Here is a 20,020-nt window from a genome sequence, read left to right as displayed (position 1 = left end):
TCTGGAATCAAGAGAACTAAACTACACTGTAAAATAACGGCTTTTATGAAACTGTGTGGGGTAGGACTTCACTATAGATATGTGCACATCAGATATCAAATGGTGGAGGGAGTAACACTGAATATAGAGAGCACCCGAACTGGATATGCAACTACAAATGTATAGTTAGATGGCAAAAAGCGAAAGAAGTACTAGCACTGTACATAAAGATAAAACCAGGTGTTATACACCATTTTCTACATATTAAGGAAATGCCTGTAGCAAGTCAAGAATATGACAATTGTTTTCCATTCGTTTGAGGTTTTGATTTTGCCATCTGAAAAAGGCTTCCCGTTTTGCATTTTCCTTGGAGTTCGATAGTTTTGCTATCATACTGTTTACTGCATCAGATGTTCATTTAGACTATCTTAAAATGTCTCTTCGGTTATTTCAACGACAAAGGGCAAACATTGATAAGGTTCCTGACTTGAAAACGTATGTTTACACACAAAATTGCCATGCAGATCATAAATTTATCAATAACGAATATAAAATAATTTATTTTAAAAATATCATCTTTTGTACAAAAATATAACACAATCACAAAATAGTCATTTTCCTCGGCCACTCGAGGAAGTCATTAACATGAGATCAATTTTGCCAGCAAAACAGGTCCCGACTCAACACCAACACGTTGCACGACTTGGATGCGTTCTAGTCTTTCATGGGACATTTGTAGAGATACTGTAAACGTTTTGGAATTCTTTCTGTTTAATTCAGCACATGTTGCATGTTAAAGCACAAGTCTCCTTAATATACGCTTGGTAAAACGGTACATGACACATCCCTATTTGCTTCCAAAACATACAACCTTCAACAGCATCGATGCATGGTGGTCCTCCTAGAAGAAAGATGAGATATATAAATATCAATGTATATAAAAGTCAGGACTATGACAGTTAGCTAATAGTTCGTGTCTATGTATGTTGCATTGTCGTTTATTTTTGTTGCACTTCAGTGTTCTGTTGTTTCGTTGTTTTCCTCTTGTTTTAGTTTGTAACCCGATTTGTTTTCTCTCAGTCGATTTATGACTTTTGAACAGCGGTATACTGCTGTTTCCTATATGTATATATGTGCTTTTTAAGACAACTTTCATTCATGCTTATCGTTATTTTAACAATGTACTAAGAAGATACAGTTCCTTATTGCTAGTGATAACCGGAAAAGACGGTTGGTTACGGTGAAATTATTATACTATAAAGACTAAATTAAACAAGGAAAAAACCATAGCAAATTTAGAACGAGAAATCCGAAAATTCTGTTCGGATGAACATTTTAAACAGTTTATACCATATTAAAGTAAAAACAGCCTAAAATTTAAGAATACAGAAATGAAGGTCTCCCCATGATGTGTAACTAATGTTTTATGTTTAAATGCAAATTCATATTTGAAAATATACAAACCTCCAGCAGTGGGTGGACATTTTCCGCATGTTCGAGGACACTGTGAGTTCATTTTTCTAGAATGTGTTGGATCAAGACATAACTCAGCCCATGTTGCACACCAAGGCTGTCTGTCTCTACACGCTGGTCCTGCGTTAGGTTTTGGTAAAAGGCCACCAAGGAAATCCATTATGTTTATTGTACCACCTGGTGTTTTACTGACGAGTGAGCTTCCCATTCCGCCAGTAGATTGTCCTCCAGCTGGAGAATGTCCACCAGCAGGAGAATGTCCACCAGCAGGAGAATGCCCACCAGCAGGAGCATGTCCACCAGCAGGAGATTGTCCACCAGCAGGAGACTGTCCACCACCAGGAGATTGTCCACCAGCAGAAGCAGCGGGGTTTCCACCGAGGGTTATAACAGGGAACCCATTAACAAATTCTATTTTTGGCATACCAGGTCCGCCGCTTATAACAGGAGATTGTGCTCCTTGACCACCAGCACCACCAGCACCACCTTGACCACCAGCACCATGACCACCAGCACCATGACCACTTGGCGCACCTTGACCACCATGACCACCGCCGTGACCACCAGCACCGTGACCACCAGCACCATGACCGCTTTGTGCGCCTTGACCACCTTGACCTCCAGCACCGTGACCACCAGCACCATGACCGCTTGGTGCACCTTGACCATGACCTCCAGCACCGTGACCTCCAGCACCATGACCACCAGCACCATGACTGCTTGGTCCACCTTGACCTCCGGCACCGTGACCTCCAGCACCGTGACCCCCAGCACCGTGACCTCCAGCACCGTGACCACCAGCACCATGACCGCTTGGTGCACCTTGACCACCAGCACCCTGACCACCAGCACCATGGCCACCAGCTCCTTGACCACCAGCTCCTAGACCACCAGCACCATGCCCACCAGCACCATGCCCACCAGCACCATGCCCACCAGCACCATGCCCACCAGCACCATGCCCACCAGCACCACCAGGAGCACCGCCTCCTTGGGGGTAAGGTCCTGTAGATGGAGATCCTGGAGTACCTGGAAAGTAAGATTACTTTAAGATATCGTGGCAGTAAAAAAAATAACTGTTGTCAGAAAACCGTAGAATATACTAGTATATATATATATATATTGACTCTTAAAATTCAAGTCTATATTAAATTGGTGTTAATTTTATGGCCTTCCAAATACCGTTTCGATCCCTAACATCACTGAAGAGACATTTATTGTCGAAATTCGGATCTGGTGTACTAAAAAAATATTGACACCTAATTTTTGTGGCATAACATCTTGGCCACAAGTTTATTGTTTTCTGTTTAGTATTAAATTTAAGTTAGATCCATTTTGTTACATCTTGTGATCAATTTTATTTGGCAATCGCCAATGGCAGTCAGCAGGGTTAAATAACATCAGTTGTTCGACCTGTTAGTCAAATGCGTTTTGTTTAAATATACTTTTTCACTTTTTTGTTCTTTGGGAAAATGTTGTTTGTGCTGTATTTAGACCCTTTTACAACGAAATTTGTTTTACATGCACACGTATAAAAATTGCGGTTTTTATCTAACGCAATCATAGGTTTGAACGTAGTTTTTTTTTCAATTTAGACTTGTATATGAAGCCCAGGTGGTCGTGTGGTGTAGCGGGACGGCTACAGTGCAGGCGATTTGGTGTCACGATATCTCAGTAGCATGTAGCATGGGTTCGAATCCCGGCGAGGGAAGAACAAAAAAATTTCGAAAGCAAATTTACAGATCTAACATTGTTGGGTTGATGTTTAGACGAGTTGGATATATATATATGTGTGTGTGTATATGGAATAATACAAGGAACTAAAGGAAGACTTTAAAATTACAAGTCGAGGAATAACAGGCAATCATTTACAAGCATCCCAATAAGTATATAGATATATACAAAAAGATGAAGAACAGCCTACACAATATTAACATAACACTTTGATTTAACTCCGAAATATGATTGTGTATATTTTCCCCCCTTTTTTAATGAATATTTTTTTTGTGTTACTAGTACTACTACAATTTTTGCAAATTCAAATCATAAATACTTACTGGAACAAAGACCTTGGTCACAATACTGTCCTCTACCACACATGGAACACGATTGCCCTTGTTTGAATGGCAACTGTCCAATATAATTACCACTGAAATGAAATAACATATATGTATAAGAGTACGCGAAACATTTTTTTCAGATTATGTATTTACATATATTTCACTAGACAATTGTCATCTGTATCAACTCAATCTATTAACTTGATTTGGTCTTACAAAACCTATATGCATATGTTCTCATTATATCAACTTTTTTTTGACAGAGAAAGAATCATTTATAGATATAAGAAGATGTGGTATGAGTGCCAATGAGACTACTCTCCATCCAAGTCACAATAGTCCATATATGACATGCAGTGAAATTTGAAACTTTTATTTTCAAACTAAACACAGAATATATATAAGATTGAAATTAATCATATGAATTAACATTGTTTTTATGTCATCTCGTGTTATTCTCTTCAAAAAAAGTAATTAAAAAGAAGCAAGGTCAATAAACTTACGCTGGATTATAAAAGCAAACCAGGAACCAGGCATTCTGCATAGGAGTACCTCCTCCCATTGACAAACTCGGACATCTGGACATTCCACAGCCGACCTGAGTAGTATCAGCCCACACCATCTATAATAATTATAAGTTACATAAAGTATGAAAATGATATAATGTCAATGAATCAAATAACATAGAAATGGTTATATAATTTGATATAGCATACGACGAGTTAAGCAGACTACAGGAGCTTTGTGGTTTGAAATGTTGGTATGCAAATAAAGTCCTCGAGTTCCGATAAATTTATCTATTTGGATATGTACCGCTCTGGAACAAGTCTATTATATGTGTATCCATTCAGCTGATCAGGCAAATTATATCATGCAAAATGAAACTGTTCCTTCAGTTTTTGTAAATTTTTTTGATTTTTTTTTAAGTTGCTGTTATTATCTTGGGAAGACGAGATGAATAGAAAACTTTATGATAGAATGTCATTTGAAAAATGTTATAATGGTGCGTACCTGTGTATAATGGCCCGTCGCCTGTGAAAATCCAGAACTACCATATGTATATTGTCTCTTTTCATCAGCCCACATTTGAATTCCAACTGAAATGAGTCTTGGATAGTCCCAAGGAGCAGTGTGCATTGCCAAATTCTCCCCACGACCAAGTTGTTGATGGTCAAACATACATTGACTTGCCCACATTGTAGCTTCGTTCTCAAGCTGTGTGTTCCATGTCTATATAACAGAATGAAAATAGAAATAAACACTTACTATTTAATAATCAACATTAAGAATGCAAGAATGCAATTTTCCTAAAATTCGTTTCACAAGTACTGTACGATATAACATTGATTTTGAACTTAATGAATTGTGCATGACTTTCATAAACTTGACGAAGGTTAATTATAACCATGATATATTGTTCTTTGTGTGAGCTCAGTTTTATCCGAGCGTATGTGAGACTAACTATTTGGCAATGGAACTACGGTAATGGAACTTTGTATTCAAAACGGTACTTAAAACCTTCCAGAGTGACAGACATGTTCAACTTTTTGTAAAATGGTGGAAAGGGAAGAACAAGTAGTTGAACATGTCTGTCACTAAATGCTTAGATATGAAATACAAGACCCTGCACAATTTAAAAACCATATAGTCCAAACTTTAGAATAATTGTCATAGTTAATATGTGGAAATTCGGCAACCGTTCTTTATAAAATTCAGTTTGTGTTAGCTTATTTATCTGTATTTCAAATTTAAAGTTTTAAACGCAAAATCGTTTTAATTTTCAAAATTATCATATTTTCTTTATTAATTGAAAATCGGTAAAAAACAAATAATAACTTCCATTCAAGTTAGTACCTTCAAGTAAAATGACACTTTTCATTTCGCTCTACAAAATTGAAGATAGTCAATTCAATTTTATTTAGTTTGTCCAAATTAATTCTTAAAAATCCATATACCGTTTTAATACGTAAAAAAAAATCAGCATATTAAAATCTCTTACCAGCTTTTGCATGTTAGAAGCAGGTTCCATCCGACGAACTTGATTATGGTGATCTAAAATCTGTTGTCTATACATTGCCATGTTTATGTATGCTTCCACAGCACCAATGAGAAAAAACACTGTCAAAAAATTAAATGCCATTTTGAGAAGTTAAACTGGAGACAATCTTAAGCACAAATGACTGTTTTCAACGCCAGTCGAAAGGGTTTATATATATACGTAGTTTCTGGGACACGCGTAGGTGATTGGTCGGAACAATTAGTCAGGTAATAATTGGTTAAGGTGTCATCAAAGAAATATGATCACATTATTTATGTGTTTATATATTTTCTATTTACCTTCTTTACTTCTAGAATGAACGTAATTGTAATAAAATTACGTTTGGCCAGAAAGTGAAGTACGTTGTTTCTAAGAAATTATAAAATGATTCAGTATGACCGATGAATTTTTTATAGGTTGTGAGATCATATGGTGTCATTCATATATGTCAGAAATAAAACTGTTTGATCAACTTTTTTATTAGGCTAGATTTACAGAATCATACTGTGGATACAACTGGATAGGATTTTCTAAAACTGCATGTATGGTAGTGGAAACATAAATAAAACAAATAGAAGCAACATGCACTTGTAGTAGTAGTGGCGGTAGTTGAACAGAGACAACAGTATTATTAGGAAGAGTATGTTGAGTAGTAGACGTAGCAACATCACCACTAAATAGTATAAGTAGAATTAACAAAAGAAGAAAAAGTAGCAAAAGTAATTGTCATAGTAGAAGATGTAGTAGTGGTATTACTAGTAGTGGTAGAAGTGGTTGTAGAAACAGCAAAATTAGTAGTAATAGTAGAAGTGATTGATGTTGGTGGAAGTTGTAGTAAAATAAAAGGGTTACGAGATTGTTTTTAATATGTTATGCTTTATTCAGGAATTAGTTTTCCTTTTTATCTACATCTATTCATTATCTAGAAATACACGAACACATTGAAATGGAAAAGAAAGTGTAATCAAATGTGAAAAAAAGGTAACGCATCGTGAAGAATACTATTGTAAAACATTGAATCTTAATTGATTCAAAAAATCAACCTCGAAGTAAAGTGACCTAGTTTGAAATAACACTGGTAACCCATTTATAAATACAAGGAAGCAGGTCACAATGGGAAAAAATGTATACAATGCATGGCATGTTTCCTTGATTACATGTTAACACAACTGCTTAAACGGAATATACATACAAAAACTGTCAGGGAATGGGTGGACTCGTGTACACAGGGAAATGTTTTAAAAAAATGTCAAGTAAATTACTAGTTGTAAAATATGGCCTTCGAGAACTACTTTTCTGGTTCAATTTACATGCAATAGCAAAGACCTTCAATTTTGAACTCTTCCCAGAGCCCTAATTACATTAAGTTTTGCCTACTTAGGGGACGACCATTTGATATCCTAGGGGGGGGGGGGGGAGGATTTGTTTTTGATCGGTTATTTATTTTTGTAAACTAAGAGGACATATTATTCATTTTCTGCACTATTGAAGCAAGACTTTTTTTGAAGGGTTTTGGAGCAACTGAAGGCCCAAGAAGCTATAGAACAAATGATACAAAATCATGCTTTCTGGGTGTTCCCAAGACTCTTTCATAATCTGAAAATGCAAGTTACAATGTATGTTTTAATAATTTTTTGACTAAATTTTGGTCTCAAACAAAATGTATAGATTCAGTGTAAGACTTAAGTTTCAAGGAACAACATCAAAAGACCAATGTGCATGATAAAGCAAAAATGGAATTCACATAGTTAAGTCTTCGGCTGCTGTTTTTTTTTAAACTCGTGATCAAGTTCATAACAAAATTATTAAATTACAAAAGGAATGCAACTCTTAGTGAGCAGAATACAGAAGGGCAATCAATGAACAAAAGACAAATAAATAATAAACATTGATCCTGAAAAAAGCAGGACTACGTCTGAGGGAAAACAGAACTTGCTTCTTGCAAGGCACTCGCCATGAACACAATTTAATATGGAGACAAACGTTTGGTTTTGAAAATTTGCATCAATGTAGTTACGGCCCTGTTAGAATAAAAGTGAGGTAAGGTTTCCTGAGACAATATAACTCGAGTTAAATGAAACCAATTTTCATACATTTCAAGTACATATTTAAATAATATTTATACTTTTATTATTAAAAAAAATTGGGAAGTGTTTCCCGATTTTTTTTTGGGGAAAAAATGAATTTATGAAGAATCTGGTGCCATCTCATACTTTCGATTAGACCTGCTGAGTTATTTATTTTCAATACATTGCACAAGTCAGGTAATTTATTTTCAAACTACCACAGAACAGACCATCTATTTTTGTGATTATCAAGGCTGAGTTATTTATTTTCAAAATCCTCCTGCCCCCCCCCCCCCCACAGAATATCAAATGGTCGTCCCCATAGATAGAAATCTATGATATCAGAAGGGAATCGGCAAATAATGCTTGATTACTGCTTCAGTGACATTTTGTTGAAAAAGGTGTCTGTTAGTTTTTGACCCATCTTTATACATAACAAATGAAGTATGGTCGTGATTCTGTTCAGTGGCGAAGTGGAATGACATCTTGAATTTGCATCGAGCTGTGAGATACTGTTCCTTGTTGAAGGTGTCTAGCTGTGACTTTCAGATGCAATAAGAGCGCTGTTCATTTGCTTTATGTGATGACAGGTGCGCATGGAGATTTAACATCACAAATTTTACCACATCCCCTCTTATCAATTAGATATTAAATGTTTTAAAGATATAAAGTGCATCAGTCATACAAACTGATTACTCAACATCCGGGAAAAAAATGAATATATATCTCAAGAAATGATAATATATGTAACAATAACTGTATAATGATATTAATGCATTTATAATAGTGAGGTAATAAATATGTGGTGCACTGAAATCTTGATTATAAACCGAAAGACTCCTAAGATGATTGTTACACATGTGATACAGCCTGATCGTTATATAAATGGGGGAAAAAATAGTCATATCGGACCAGTATTGTGAAATATTGCTGGTAAAAATTTTAAAATTTTAAACAATTTAAAAAAAAATGTCTAAAGAATAAACAGTTTGAAACATCTTTTTACTGTTATATAAACATAACAACGTGCTAATTGATGACATAAACAATTATTTAAAAAACATTTGCAACAACACATTTTGTGGAGTAATTGGTAATGTTGACATTAATGTTCAAATAATCATATTTTTTGCATGTTTCTACATATTTTTACAATGCTGTTTATCTCCAATATATTAAGAATGAACGTATTGACATATACAATGACTAGAATGTAAAATAGGTTGTTGACTTTAAAATGACATTAATGAGGTTTATGTTTTACGATTAGAGTATTCTGAACTGAACCTCGTCATGTGCACCAAAGTGAAAACAAGGCGATATTAGAATCTACAGTTGTTGGTCTAATAAAATTGAGAATGGAAATGGGGAATGTGTCAAAGAGACAACAACTCATCCAGAGAGCAGAAAACAGCTGAAGGCCACCAAAGCGAGAAAATCCCACACCCGGTGGCGTGCTTCAGTCTAAGGTTTTGTTATAAGCATTGGAGAAGGTTCCACCGAAAATATAGGGGTGCAATAATGAATATCAAAACAATAACAAAAACAACAACTTTCAGTCATAAGAGGTGACTGCCTCTAGTCCTTTCACTCCTTTCAAAACTATATCATAAAAAAAATGTGACGATGATATGTTTTGTTACTATCAAGCTGAATATTATCATTTACCAATTATTATGTTAAAACTGTTATTCAGTTCTTTGAATGTAAGAAGTATAAATATTAAAAACAAATGTGACCATGTTTAGTAATATCATTCAATTGAATGTATTTTTTCTTTCAATTTCAAAGCATCTTAAGAAAGATTTGTATTTATACCTTTTAACCCTTTTTTGTCAAGCAATTTTATGGGAATTTTGTACTTTTGTTTTTTTAGTGAAGATGAAGATATAAAAAATAGTACATGTGTGTCATTGTTTTTGTCCTGTGAATTAATTGGAAGTCATTAACAGTGTGTTTGTACATCTGTGGTATACCAAATTGTCTTGTGATAGATAGACTATTAAATGTTAAGAAATTTATTTCTAAAGTGAAATAACACATTAATATCAATAAAGTTTTTAAGACATAAAAACAGAAAGAGCGAGGAAGGACATCCTTGTCTGATCGGTAAGTCCATTAGAATAAAGGTTACTTGTAATGTACTATTAGTAATTATCGCTATTTTACGAAAATTTCCTTTGATCTTACTGACTGATAATTTCCTTTCTCAGCACAGTAGAGTGATATGAAAAATTATCGCTAGAAACTAAGGGCGCACGTGCCGTTATCAATGAAATTAACAACGTCGTCATAGGTAAATTAGCGATCACCAGATTATCATTGGTCATCTAAACTCTATTGCTTTTCTTACTCTCGCCGTACCGGATTCAGACTTAAAATGTACCACTGTAAGGATATCTGGCGTAAAGGTTTATATTTTAAATATTTTGCCGGGGGTTCGCATAAAAAATAGCAACCCGAAAAAATGGGTCACATATAGTTTCTTGATGAATATGTATACGTGTTTTGTATAATTACGTCATTTCATATATTTAGATAACGTTGATAATCCATCAACATGCTAAATAAAGCTAAATAAATTATATATCTATTAATAAATTTTATAGAATCAGGTCAACTACACTATGATTCAAAGAGATGTTTTATGGTGTAATTAAATCAAACTATACAGATTACCTTAATGATAAAGTATCAACATAAAACCGTTAAACAAGTGACTCAGTGACAGTGGCCTGCATCTCAATTTATAAACAAACAATTCAGTAAGGATTTGATGCATCACTTTACCTATCTAAAATCTAGAACAAAAAAAAACTTGGTTAGTTTGCGTACATGTATCTCCTGCAAACTTGCTTCAGCTTAAATCATGCAAGCAGCTCTGTTTTAAAATAAGAGACAACAGAGAAATAAATAAAATACAATTGAAGATAGGACAATTAAAAAGTGTTTTTATTGCCATTATATTTAAATGTCATCTTAGAGAAGATAAATGAACGGAGAAGTTTGGAGTTTCTATACAGTCTGTGTTTCAATCAGAATTGTGAGATTGATATGTATTATTGTTATCATTAGATCTGTTAAAAAAGCTTATCCAAATATTAGTACTAGTTATGTATTGGAATTAATTATTTTCAAAGTTTGTGTAAAAAAAATCTTTGGATATTGTAGATAATTTTGAGTTTTAATGGTCCTTTCAACTCTCTATCATTATTCAAAAATCAAATTAGTACCCAAAATAGTAAGATCCCAGCGTATTATTATATAGGACATCGTTTTGGTCAAATTCTTCATGCTCGCTTAAGAATGGATTCAAGCTCATTGAATTCTCAACTTTTCCTTCGTAATTTAGTAGACTCTCCAAATTGTCGTTGTGGTGATGTAGAAACAAATTCTCACTTCCTGTTATCTTGTCCTATATACTAGTATACTAATTTAAGACAAGAACTATAAAATTCTGTTTCAGTTCTTCCTGTCCAAGTTAACACAAAAGCCTTGCTTTTTGGATCAACGGTACTCTCAGATGAGCAAAATAGTATTTTATTTAGTTTGGTGCAGAAATACATTATTAAAAGTAAACGTTTTAACCCTTGATGTTAATGCTTCATCACCCAATAGGAACCAAAGTATTTCACACTGTATACATTACAATAATTCATGTTTATTTTTATTTTTTTTCTCATTAATTTTTTTTTCTCTTCTTCTTCTTCTTTCACCTTTTTTATATTTATATCTTTATTACAGAGCATGCCAGTATTTATATTTATGTATTGTTCAATAAGTGTATTATTTTTGTAAAAGGAGACAGATTTGTAAAAGCAAATTGCTTGTTTCTGAATCCTGAATATCATTTCATTTGTATAATATCGTTTCATGATGAATTATCTGAATAAATATTGTTTAAAATAACTCTCTACACAATACTGCCATAATATCCTATCAAACAGAAGCTTTTCAATTTAATCAAATGTTCCTTAAAATACTGAGTGCAAATTTATTTGCAGAAATATATGTACCTTCATTGCTTACAATATTATTTTTTTGTTGCATTCTTCTTCAAACTGGTATATTTGGGAGTAAGAGAAAAGAGAGATGATCAAAATGGAAGGTTAAAGTGCAAACAGTTATATATTAATTATCAAATAGAAAGTCAAGACTAGAACAGGTGCAGGTCATAGATCACCCATCTTTGTTAGTTCAATCTTATTTCAACTTTTAACTTTTTTTCACTACAGGGTTTATAGCTTTGCACTTAACTGTATAATAAGTCAAAATTATTTATAGTAATTCGAGTTTTAACTAGAAAATCTAAATACATGACAGACCTAACCATTAAAATATGACCTTATTTCAAAAAACATATTATTGTTTACATGCACAATTTATTGAATTAAGTTATGACATTTTATGTTTGTAAAATAATAAAATCTAACTCAACACATAAAATTATAAAAACTTGGTACTCTTAAGCTAATTAACTTAAGATTATAAGTATTATATATATATGATAAAAAAAAATTTGCAAGGTTATGGATCTCCTTTTCAAGATAAAAAAAATGGCGGGAAAATTCTGACTCGGACTTTCACCTTACATTGTATATTGGCATTATATATGGGTCTTTCTTGCAAGTCCATATTTCTGTTGTAATCCTCTATACATGAACGGCTAATGAGTTATATGATTAATATGAGATTTAGTATATGCGTCTCAGGGTTAAAAGAAATTCAGGAAATGACAACTTATCATGATTTTTTTAGTGGAGTTTGTGATGCTAAATTTTCAGCATTCTGTTAAATAATTTACGTGCAGTCGTCTGTTTTTTCTCTCCTTTAAATGAAAATGGTTTCCTGACAATCTTTAACTAACAGGCTATTTTCTTGTGCCATCTTTGTTCTTGTTTTGTTAAGTACTGCTCGTGAGTTGCTTTCAGTTCGATTTGTGTTATAAAGTATTACATGTTTGTGAATAATTCTAAATCTGCACTTTACAAAATTTGCTAGAAGAAAATCAAAATGTAATATCAATATTCACGTCATAATTTCATATATATGTTGTTTAAATTGTATCTCATAAGAACAAATTAAGTGCTTTTCTGTACTTCATATTCTTTAAGAAGGAGTAAGTTATTAACTTTTTAAAAAAAAGCAGGGACTTTTCTTTTTTTAGGTCTCAATTCTAATTTCTTTCACGTTTCACACATCTGCTAAGCATTGATGAATTATTTTTTGGTTTTGATCGATTACAAATTTGATAATTTCCCTTCTTTTTTATAATAGTCTGATGTAGGGTAATCATATGTGTAGTCTGACTTGTATAATTGTTATAAAACATATATACATATACTCTATCGATCAAAAATCAGCAAAATGTCCCGTGCGTGAGCGTGTGTGCGTAGGTTAAGCTCCCGAGTGTCATTGTATGTGGGAGTAGGTAGAGTTTAAGCTTTGTGAAATGCAAAATGCAACTTTTTTTCATGCATGGTGATCGCTACTTCAATTCAACATACGCGTTAGTTTTGTCTGTCTGTTTTGTTATTTTTGTTTCATATGTTGTAAGTCACGTACAATTATTACAGACCATCAAATAGACATGTTTTTAAGTCTTGTTACCGACTGATATCACTTTCAATTAACTACAGCTTGCTGCCTAGTAAGAAAAATTCGAGTGTTACATGTGCATAATGTCATCCCACCTTTAAGCATATTGCTTAGGGCTTTTCTCAAAGATGATAAAATATCTACTGTTTGAATTACCTCTGAGCTACTTGGGCCGGCCATGTTCAGTTGCCCAATTACGTTAGTGTTCCAAAAATTGTTTAAACTGATTACTAGTGAACTCAGATTTCTTAAAAATTCTTAGAAGTAAATGTTATATTAAAAAGCATAAAGAACAATTAAAAACTCGTGTACCATCTTCTCTGAAACTAGTAAACCAGTTTTAACCAAACTTTAATGGAATGATATATGGGATGTCTTATTAAATCGATCTTCATTTGTTTGAGATTTAATGGAAAACATATGCTGCCAGAGGCAATCTACGATCCTGGTTGGTATTTTTTTTTTCTCAGAAACAATCTCCCCTAAAGTAACAAGACAAATTCATTATACCTTTAGAGGACTGAAGAAAACAAACAATACAATGCTATAGTATGAACGAGGCTAATTTTTCGGTTACGTTCTGTATGAAATATGTTAGTTGATACTCATATATAATACTTTATTTTAAACACTATGTTAACAGATGGTATTACAACTATAAGTCCATACAAGGTCCATTTTGTAGAAAGTATGATAACAGACAATATCTAGCCAAGCCTATAACGAGACCCAAAAATCAATTCTCTCAGCACTCCCATTCACCGCTCCCATCCTTTATGATATGTCGCTTGGGAGCGATAGTGAGTGAGAAGTTTGAGCAAGACGGGGCAATATTTAGCATAAGCTAGGGATACTGGCAATGAAACGGAACCAAACCATCGAAGTTTCAAAGTTTTGCCAAATTGTTTAAAAACTGTCTTCCACAAAAGCACTGAATATCATTGTGTGTAACATTATGTTTCATACTTTAATGGGTTTTAATAAGACACTTTTGATATGATCTAAATTACAGAAGGTTTTAACAACTTTGTGAGTTTTACCCTGCAAGTTAATAGAATGTAGGGTAATTGGTTCCACCTCTTTATAGATCGTATCGTTTGTAGTATAAATCATTTTTTTTTTATTGTACTATAGACGTATTGAAAACGACAAGACAGTTCATGTATACTATTGAATTCAACATTTTACATTTGATATGCATGTGACCTGATTGTAATGTGGAAGATTTCCTAATAAATCTAAAACAGACAAAATATCAATGAAATATTGATACGATACGAACTACCCTCACGATTGGTAATAAGTTATCATTTCTACAGCAGTATTGGAATACTAATTTCTATCTCTATGCATATATTATAAGTTACCTTGATAATTTATATGTGAAAGAGTGTGCTGTTAACAGACTAATAATTCAAAAGCATACCTCCCAGTTTACAGTTCCTAAATCGCACCGAGTACCCAATTTGCACCGATGTAGCGGAAATCTTACATGTTTCTTTAAGAATTGAATGCTTCTTTTTGTGACTTCATTGGGGTGTATAAGCGTTGACCGAAGTACATTTTGTATGAAGCGCGGAAGCGACAAGTCGGTGTCTACACCTTTGCTTATGAAAGGACAAATTCTGTTCCTCTGCAAAATGTCCTCAATAAGAATTTTCAGCCCTTCAATATGGAAAATGCCATGTATTAATCTCTTTATCATATACTTCCGTAAATAAAGAAGATTAACACCGGAAGCTGATATGGATTTTCTGCCCGGGCCGATACGGCCATATCAGCCTGAGTAGTAACGTCATTGGTCTGATACGGGGTTATCAGACCAGGTGTGCAAATACGGCTTGTTTTCTTCCCGTCGTTACACATATGCAAAAAGCACTGTATTAGGCATGAAGTATATGATAAATCATAATAATGATTAATTAAAAGTTGAATAACCCGAACTAGTGAATTTCGTGTATTAATTGATTGTTCATCTGACGTCCAGTAACAAATATATAATGCATTTTCAAGGTTTAATGTTTCAATAACACCCCCCCCCTTTTTCCCTTTAATTTGAGACACTTTTCGGGACTTGTTTCTCAATTTCGCATATGGGACATGGTGCCTTAGAACGAACAAATATTAGAGAGGATAGGGGGGTCTATTTGATCAATTTATATTGCATATTTTCAAGTCAAAGAGAAACAAAGAGTTCTATTGAGATGTTAATTATATAGTGTTTTTAGGAACATATGAACATGCAAGGATAAAAACAAAAATGCTTTTCCTTCTTAAAATACCCTGGCATGTTTCTTTATTCATTTCAATAGGAACATGTTTAATCCCGCTGCAAATGTTTGCAACCGTCCTAAGTCAGGAATCTGATGTACAGTAGTTGTCGTTTGTTTATGTAATTTATACGTGTTTCTCGTTTCTCATTTTTTATATAGGTTAGACCGTTGGTTTTCTCGTTTGAATGGTTTTACACTAATAATTATTGGGGCCCTTTATAGCTTGTTGTTCGGTGTGAGCTAAGGCTCCGTGCACGTTGAAGGCCGTACCTTGACCTATAATGGTTTACTTTTATAAATTGTAACTTGGATAGAGAGTTGCCTCATTGGCACTCATACCACATCTTCCTATATCTATGAAAGGATTTATTAAACATCCTTCATTCATCTCTGCATTTGTCTTAAATAAATTTGTTTCAACATTAATTTTTGATTTTGAATTTTTTTATTAAAAATAAAGAAACATGCGGGAGATTTTGATGATTGTGAACTTTCAATTTCTGTTAAAAAAGACCACACGAGTATAATCTGAGCATAACGTTACATATATATATATATATAGAATAAGGATTTCAGATCATGAGCAATGCAAAAACATGTAGGTCTATATATCTCTAAACAGTTTAAACATTCACTTATATATCCAGATATCCTTTATGTCAAATAGAGAAGGGGGATAACCCTAATCCATGCTTAAGTAATTTGACATATCAAATTTCCTATTTTGTTATATCAAATTCATAATTTGTTATATCAAATAATTATAATCTGTTATATCAAATTGATAATCTGTTATATAAAATAAATAATTTGATATATCAAATAAATAATTTGTTATATCAAATAAATAATTTGTTATATCAAATAAATAACTTGTTATTTCAAAATCGAAAATCTGTTATATCAAATTGATAATTTGTTATATCAAATTAATACTTTGTTACATAAAATTAATAATTTGTTCTATCAAATTTATAATTTGTTCTATCAAATTAATAATTTGTTCTATCAAATTAATAATTTGTTCTATCAAATTTATAATTTTTTATATCAAATTGTAGAAAGTAGACTAGCATAGACATAAAAGGCTTCCGTAGAATGCTATCACATGTCAACGAACTGTAGACATTTTTCGTCTTATATAAAGCTTTAAAAGAAAAAAAAAACATTAAAGGTAATAGTATAGTAAATATATGTGGTTTATCAGTTTTTATAATTATTGATAACTATTTTCCTGTTTATAATTTTTTTTTTTCACAAGCACGGGAATTATCAAACAGTAAATTTTCACGTAACCTTTTGAAATTAAAATTACCGTCAAATACAATGATTTCCTGATTTTTAGACAGACCATACTTATAAATAATTCATTTCAATTTAAAATTTGTCTTCTTATTTTTTTAGATTGATCACAAAGCAAAATTTGAAATGTCACATGTGAATGATCGATACGTAAACCATATCAGGCGTTAAGCGTATTCCAATTCTGTCAAATTTGACGTAGTTTATTGGACACTGATTTACATGAAAGCTATTTTACATTATAATAGATTGTACTTGTTTATTTATTCGTCCTCTATGTAATTGATTGTTTACTTATCTGTCAATTGACGTTTTTTTTTTTTTTTTTGGAAATAGGTGAAGGAGTTTGGGATACATAATATTGACGTTAGTTATCCTTTTTCCCATCACGTTTGATCTGCTTACACCTCAGTAGCACATGAGATCACCACCGTTTTTGTCATCTTCGCTAGCCAAGGGTTACGATCCACTCCCGCTCTCTTCACAGAGCGGGAGTGGATCGTAACCCTTGGCTAGCGAAGATGCGTTTTTGTAGGGTTCACAATTATTATTATGTTAAAACTTTAAAGGAACATCAACCAAGTACACTGACTGATATATATCATAAATATTACAGCAACTGTAATATATACGTCCAATAATATAGCAACCAAAAGACATCTAGATATACATACAGTTTTTAACTATTAACTTTAAGTCATGAATTAATAATGTAACTGAAACTAGCAAGGATCTACTAAAGCAACACAAAATTATCATAAAGGAAAACAAAAATTAACATAATATTTTGTAAAGGTATAACTAAAGGAGATTTTTGAATTTGTTGACGTATTATTACTAAGATTGCCTTCAACAGCATTGTATTGTACTGAAGAAAAAAAAACGAAAACAAAAAAAAACATCTAGATCTTATGGATGTGTAAGAGAAAATTGTTGAGAAATCATGGAAGTGCCTCCGTAAGTCAAGAAAATTTTGCAGGACATCTTTCACAACCAACAACCAACATTTAAGATTTGTTAACTTTTGGAAGCTTTGTTCGTATTGAAATCAATAAAGGAAATGCAACACTGTGTTTACACGTATCATGCACCATTTGGACTGGAATTACTCAAGCCAAACTGTTGATAAGAACTTATTTTAAACGTTTTTTTTTTTAAATAAGAGAAGTAGAGCAATAGAGCAGTAGAGTAGTCGGTTTAACATGTTCTGAAAAAGCATAAATCTAATAAAATCACAATGGTAGTTAAACGATACTGCTTATCATATTTTAGTAGAATTTGATAAAACCTGGTGCTAAGAACCCAACGTCTTGGTGCTTTGTACTTTTGCACCCCTATCTCTGCATTGCATCTGCATTCCTTTAACCACGATGATGATACTCTAACAATTATATTTATAAGGAGAAACGTGTGTGCTTAGGGTTAACTAGGCAATACTAGTATTCAAAGTATAGACTTTTCAATAAGTGATTTGACAGTTATATGTTATTATTCAATAAAGACAGACATGGCAGATCGGGTTAGACAAAATTCGATTCAATTGATAACACACTTTTACATAAAATGCAATTAAATATTCAATTATTGATAAAAAATATAATTTATGTTTAGGAGATATGTTTTATACATATTCACACAGGAAATACTGCTCCCTTTTCGATGTGTACTTTCATTATTGAAGTTTTGTCAGTTCATTTTACCTTTGCACCTGTTAATTAATGCAAATATTAATTTCTTTTGACATTTCCTTTTATTCTATCCTTAAATGTATGTAGGACAAATCAATTTCTGACCTTGATCTTTTCCTTAAACTATTTCAATCTTTATAATGTTTAATGCCTCTTGTGTTTATTTGTCACGTCTTTTATTAGTTTAGGTTTTTTCGGTATAGTTGACACATTCGTTAGTTAATATTCATTTATATTTATAATACATTGATTGGTGCTTGCTTAAAATAAAGTAGGAATTTTATTCTGCATATTCAAGACAAAAACAAATTAACAGTCAATTCAATATATAGGTTCTGCAAAATCGGTCAACCAGGTTGAAAGGATGAAACCTAGGTCTTCCACAGAAAAATCAGGGCAATTTAGAAATTTTGACTTGCAATAGACCCTACAGTCAGTCGTTAATAGGATGTTCAGAGCATATATATAGCACTCTCCATATATAGGAGGATATATGGTCTCCATTATAAACGGACGTGACTGCGTATTTATCGCGTACAATTAATTATGTAATAAATTTTGCTTTTAAAACTAAACAGAGACATGATTGATTGCTATTCTATGTGTCCAGTGGCAAATATTTCATGCAGTTTTAGGACACTAACTAGTTAACAATAAATCAAAAAGGTAAGTTCTGCAATGTGTCATTGAACACTGTCCACATCCTCATCCCTCAAACCATCAATGATTTTTATTTCTAGGATACAATAAGCAATTAAAAGTCAATTTTATTAGGTTTTTATTCTCCTTAAACCATTAATGATTTTTTTTCCTCATATACAATATCCCAGAAATAAAAATCATTATTGGCTTAAGAGATGGGGATGTGAACAGTGTTCAATGACATGGGAATATGCCATGACCCTTGGTAACAAAACATATGCTGCATTGAAAGTTCTGTCATGACAATTTAGAATAAATATGATTTAAGAGATGAGGATATGAACAGCTTTCAATATATTCATTAATTCAGATTATGTGAGATGAGGTCATGACCCTGAGTAACAAAACATAAGGTGCATGGAATTGTGACAATGATAACAATTATAAAACCAAATATCAAAAGTATATGCAGTGGTTTTTAAAAGAAAAATAGTAATGAAACCTTGAGACATACAATTTTATGAACTTAATGCCATAAACACAGTCATATTTCAACCAATACAATTCTTGACATCAGGAAAAGGAAACAGACAACCAACTGTCCTAGGCTCAGAATGATACATAACATTGTTAATCCAGTTGTATCACGGAGGAGCAAGATCTCATATACTGAATGGAATTGAGATGCATGGATACTGATGCAACTGTATGTTTAGTATCAATAATTCATTACAAGTTCTTATCCTGAAATTCACCTCATTGGCATGCATACCACATCACTCCATTTTTAGATTAATCGGAAACTGAACATAAGGTTTGACTGATACCACATGACAAGTGATACATATTTGTCGCCTTCACAATATTTGTCACAGTCAAGACAAAAAAAAAAACCATTGCA

General features: G+C 32.7%; 1 protein-coding gene across 1 annotated transcript; it reads right to left on the bottom strand.

Annotated features, from left to right (window-relative positions):
- Nucleotides 1–521: 521 nt before the first annotated feature.
- LOC139512670 (uncharacterized PE-PGRS family protein PE_PGRS20-like) lies at nt 522–5,688 on the bottom strand. The gene is made up of 7 exons (XM_071300460.1): nt 5,512–5,688; nt 4,524–4,742; nt 4,016–4,134; nt 3,510–3,601; nt 2,418–2,481; nt 1,444–2,165; nt 522–880 (listed from the first exon to the last, which is right to left on the bottom strand). Exons 1-7 carry the CDS (start codon nt 5,650–5,652, stop codon nt 756–758), a joined length of 1,482 nt encoding a protein of 493 aa, XP_071156561.1. The 5' UTR covers nt 5,653–5,688; the 3' UTR covers nt 522–755.
- Between the last annotated feature and the right edge of the window lie 14,332 nt (nt 5,689–20,020).

This window comes from Mytilus edulis, chromosome 2, assembly GCF_963676685.1.
Source record: "Mytilus edulis chromosome 2, xbMytEdul2.2, whole genome shotgun sequence".
Classification (NCBI taxonomy): Eukaryota; Metazoa; Mollusca; class Bivalvia; order Mytilida; family Mytilidae; genus Mytilus; species Mytilus edulis.
The sequence above is the reverse complement of the archived record's forward strand: the minus strand, read 5'-3'. Positions and strand labels throughout refer to the sequence as shown.

Coding starts and splice junctions, on each gene's coding strand:
- LOC139512670 (XM_071300460.1), bottom strand. CDS start 5,652: ATGGCATTTAATTTTTTGACAGTGTTTTTTCTCATTGGTGCTGTGGAA. Junction 3,602..4,015: donor GTTTGCTTTTATAATCCAGC/GTAAGTTTATTG, acceptor ATTTCATTTCAG/TGGTAATTATATTGGACAGT. Junction 881..1,443: donor ATGTCCACCCACTGCTGGAG/GTTTGTATATTT, acceptor TCTTTCTTCTAG/GAGGACCACCATGCATCGAT.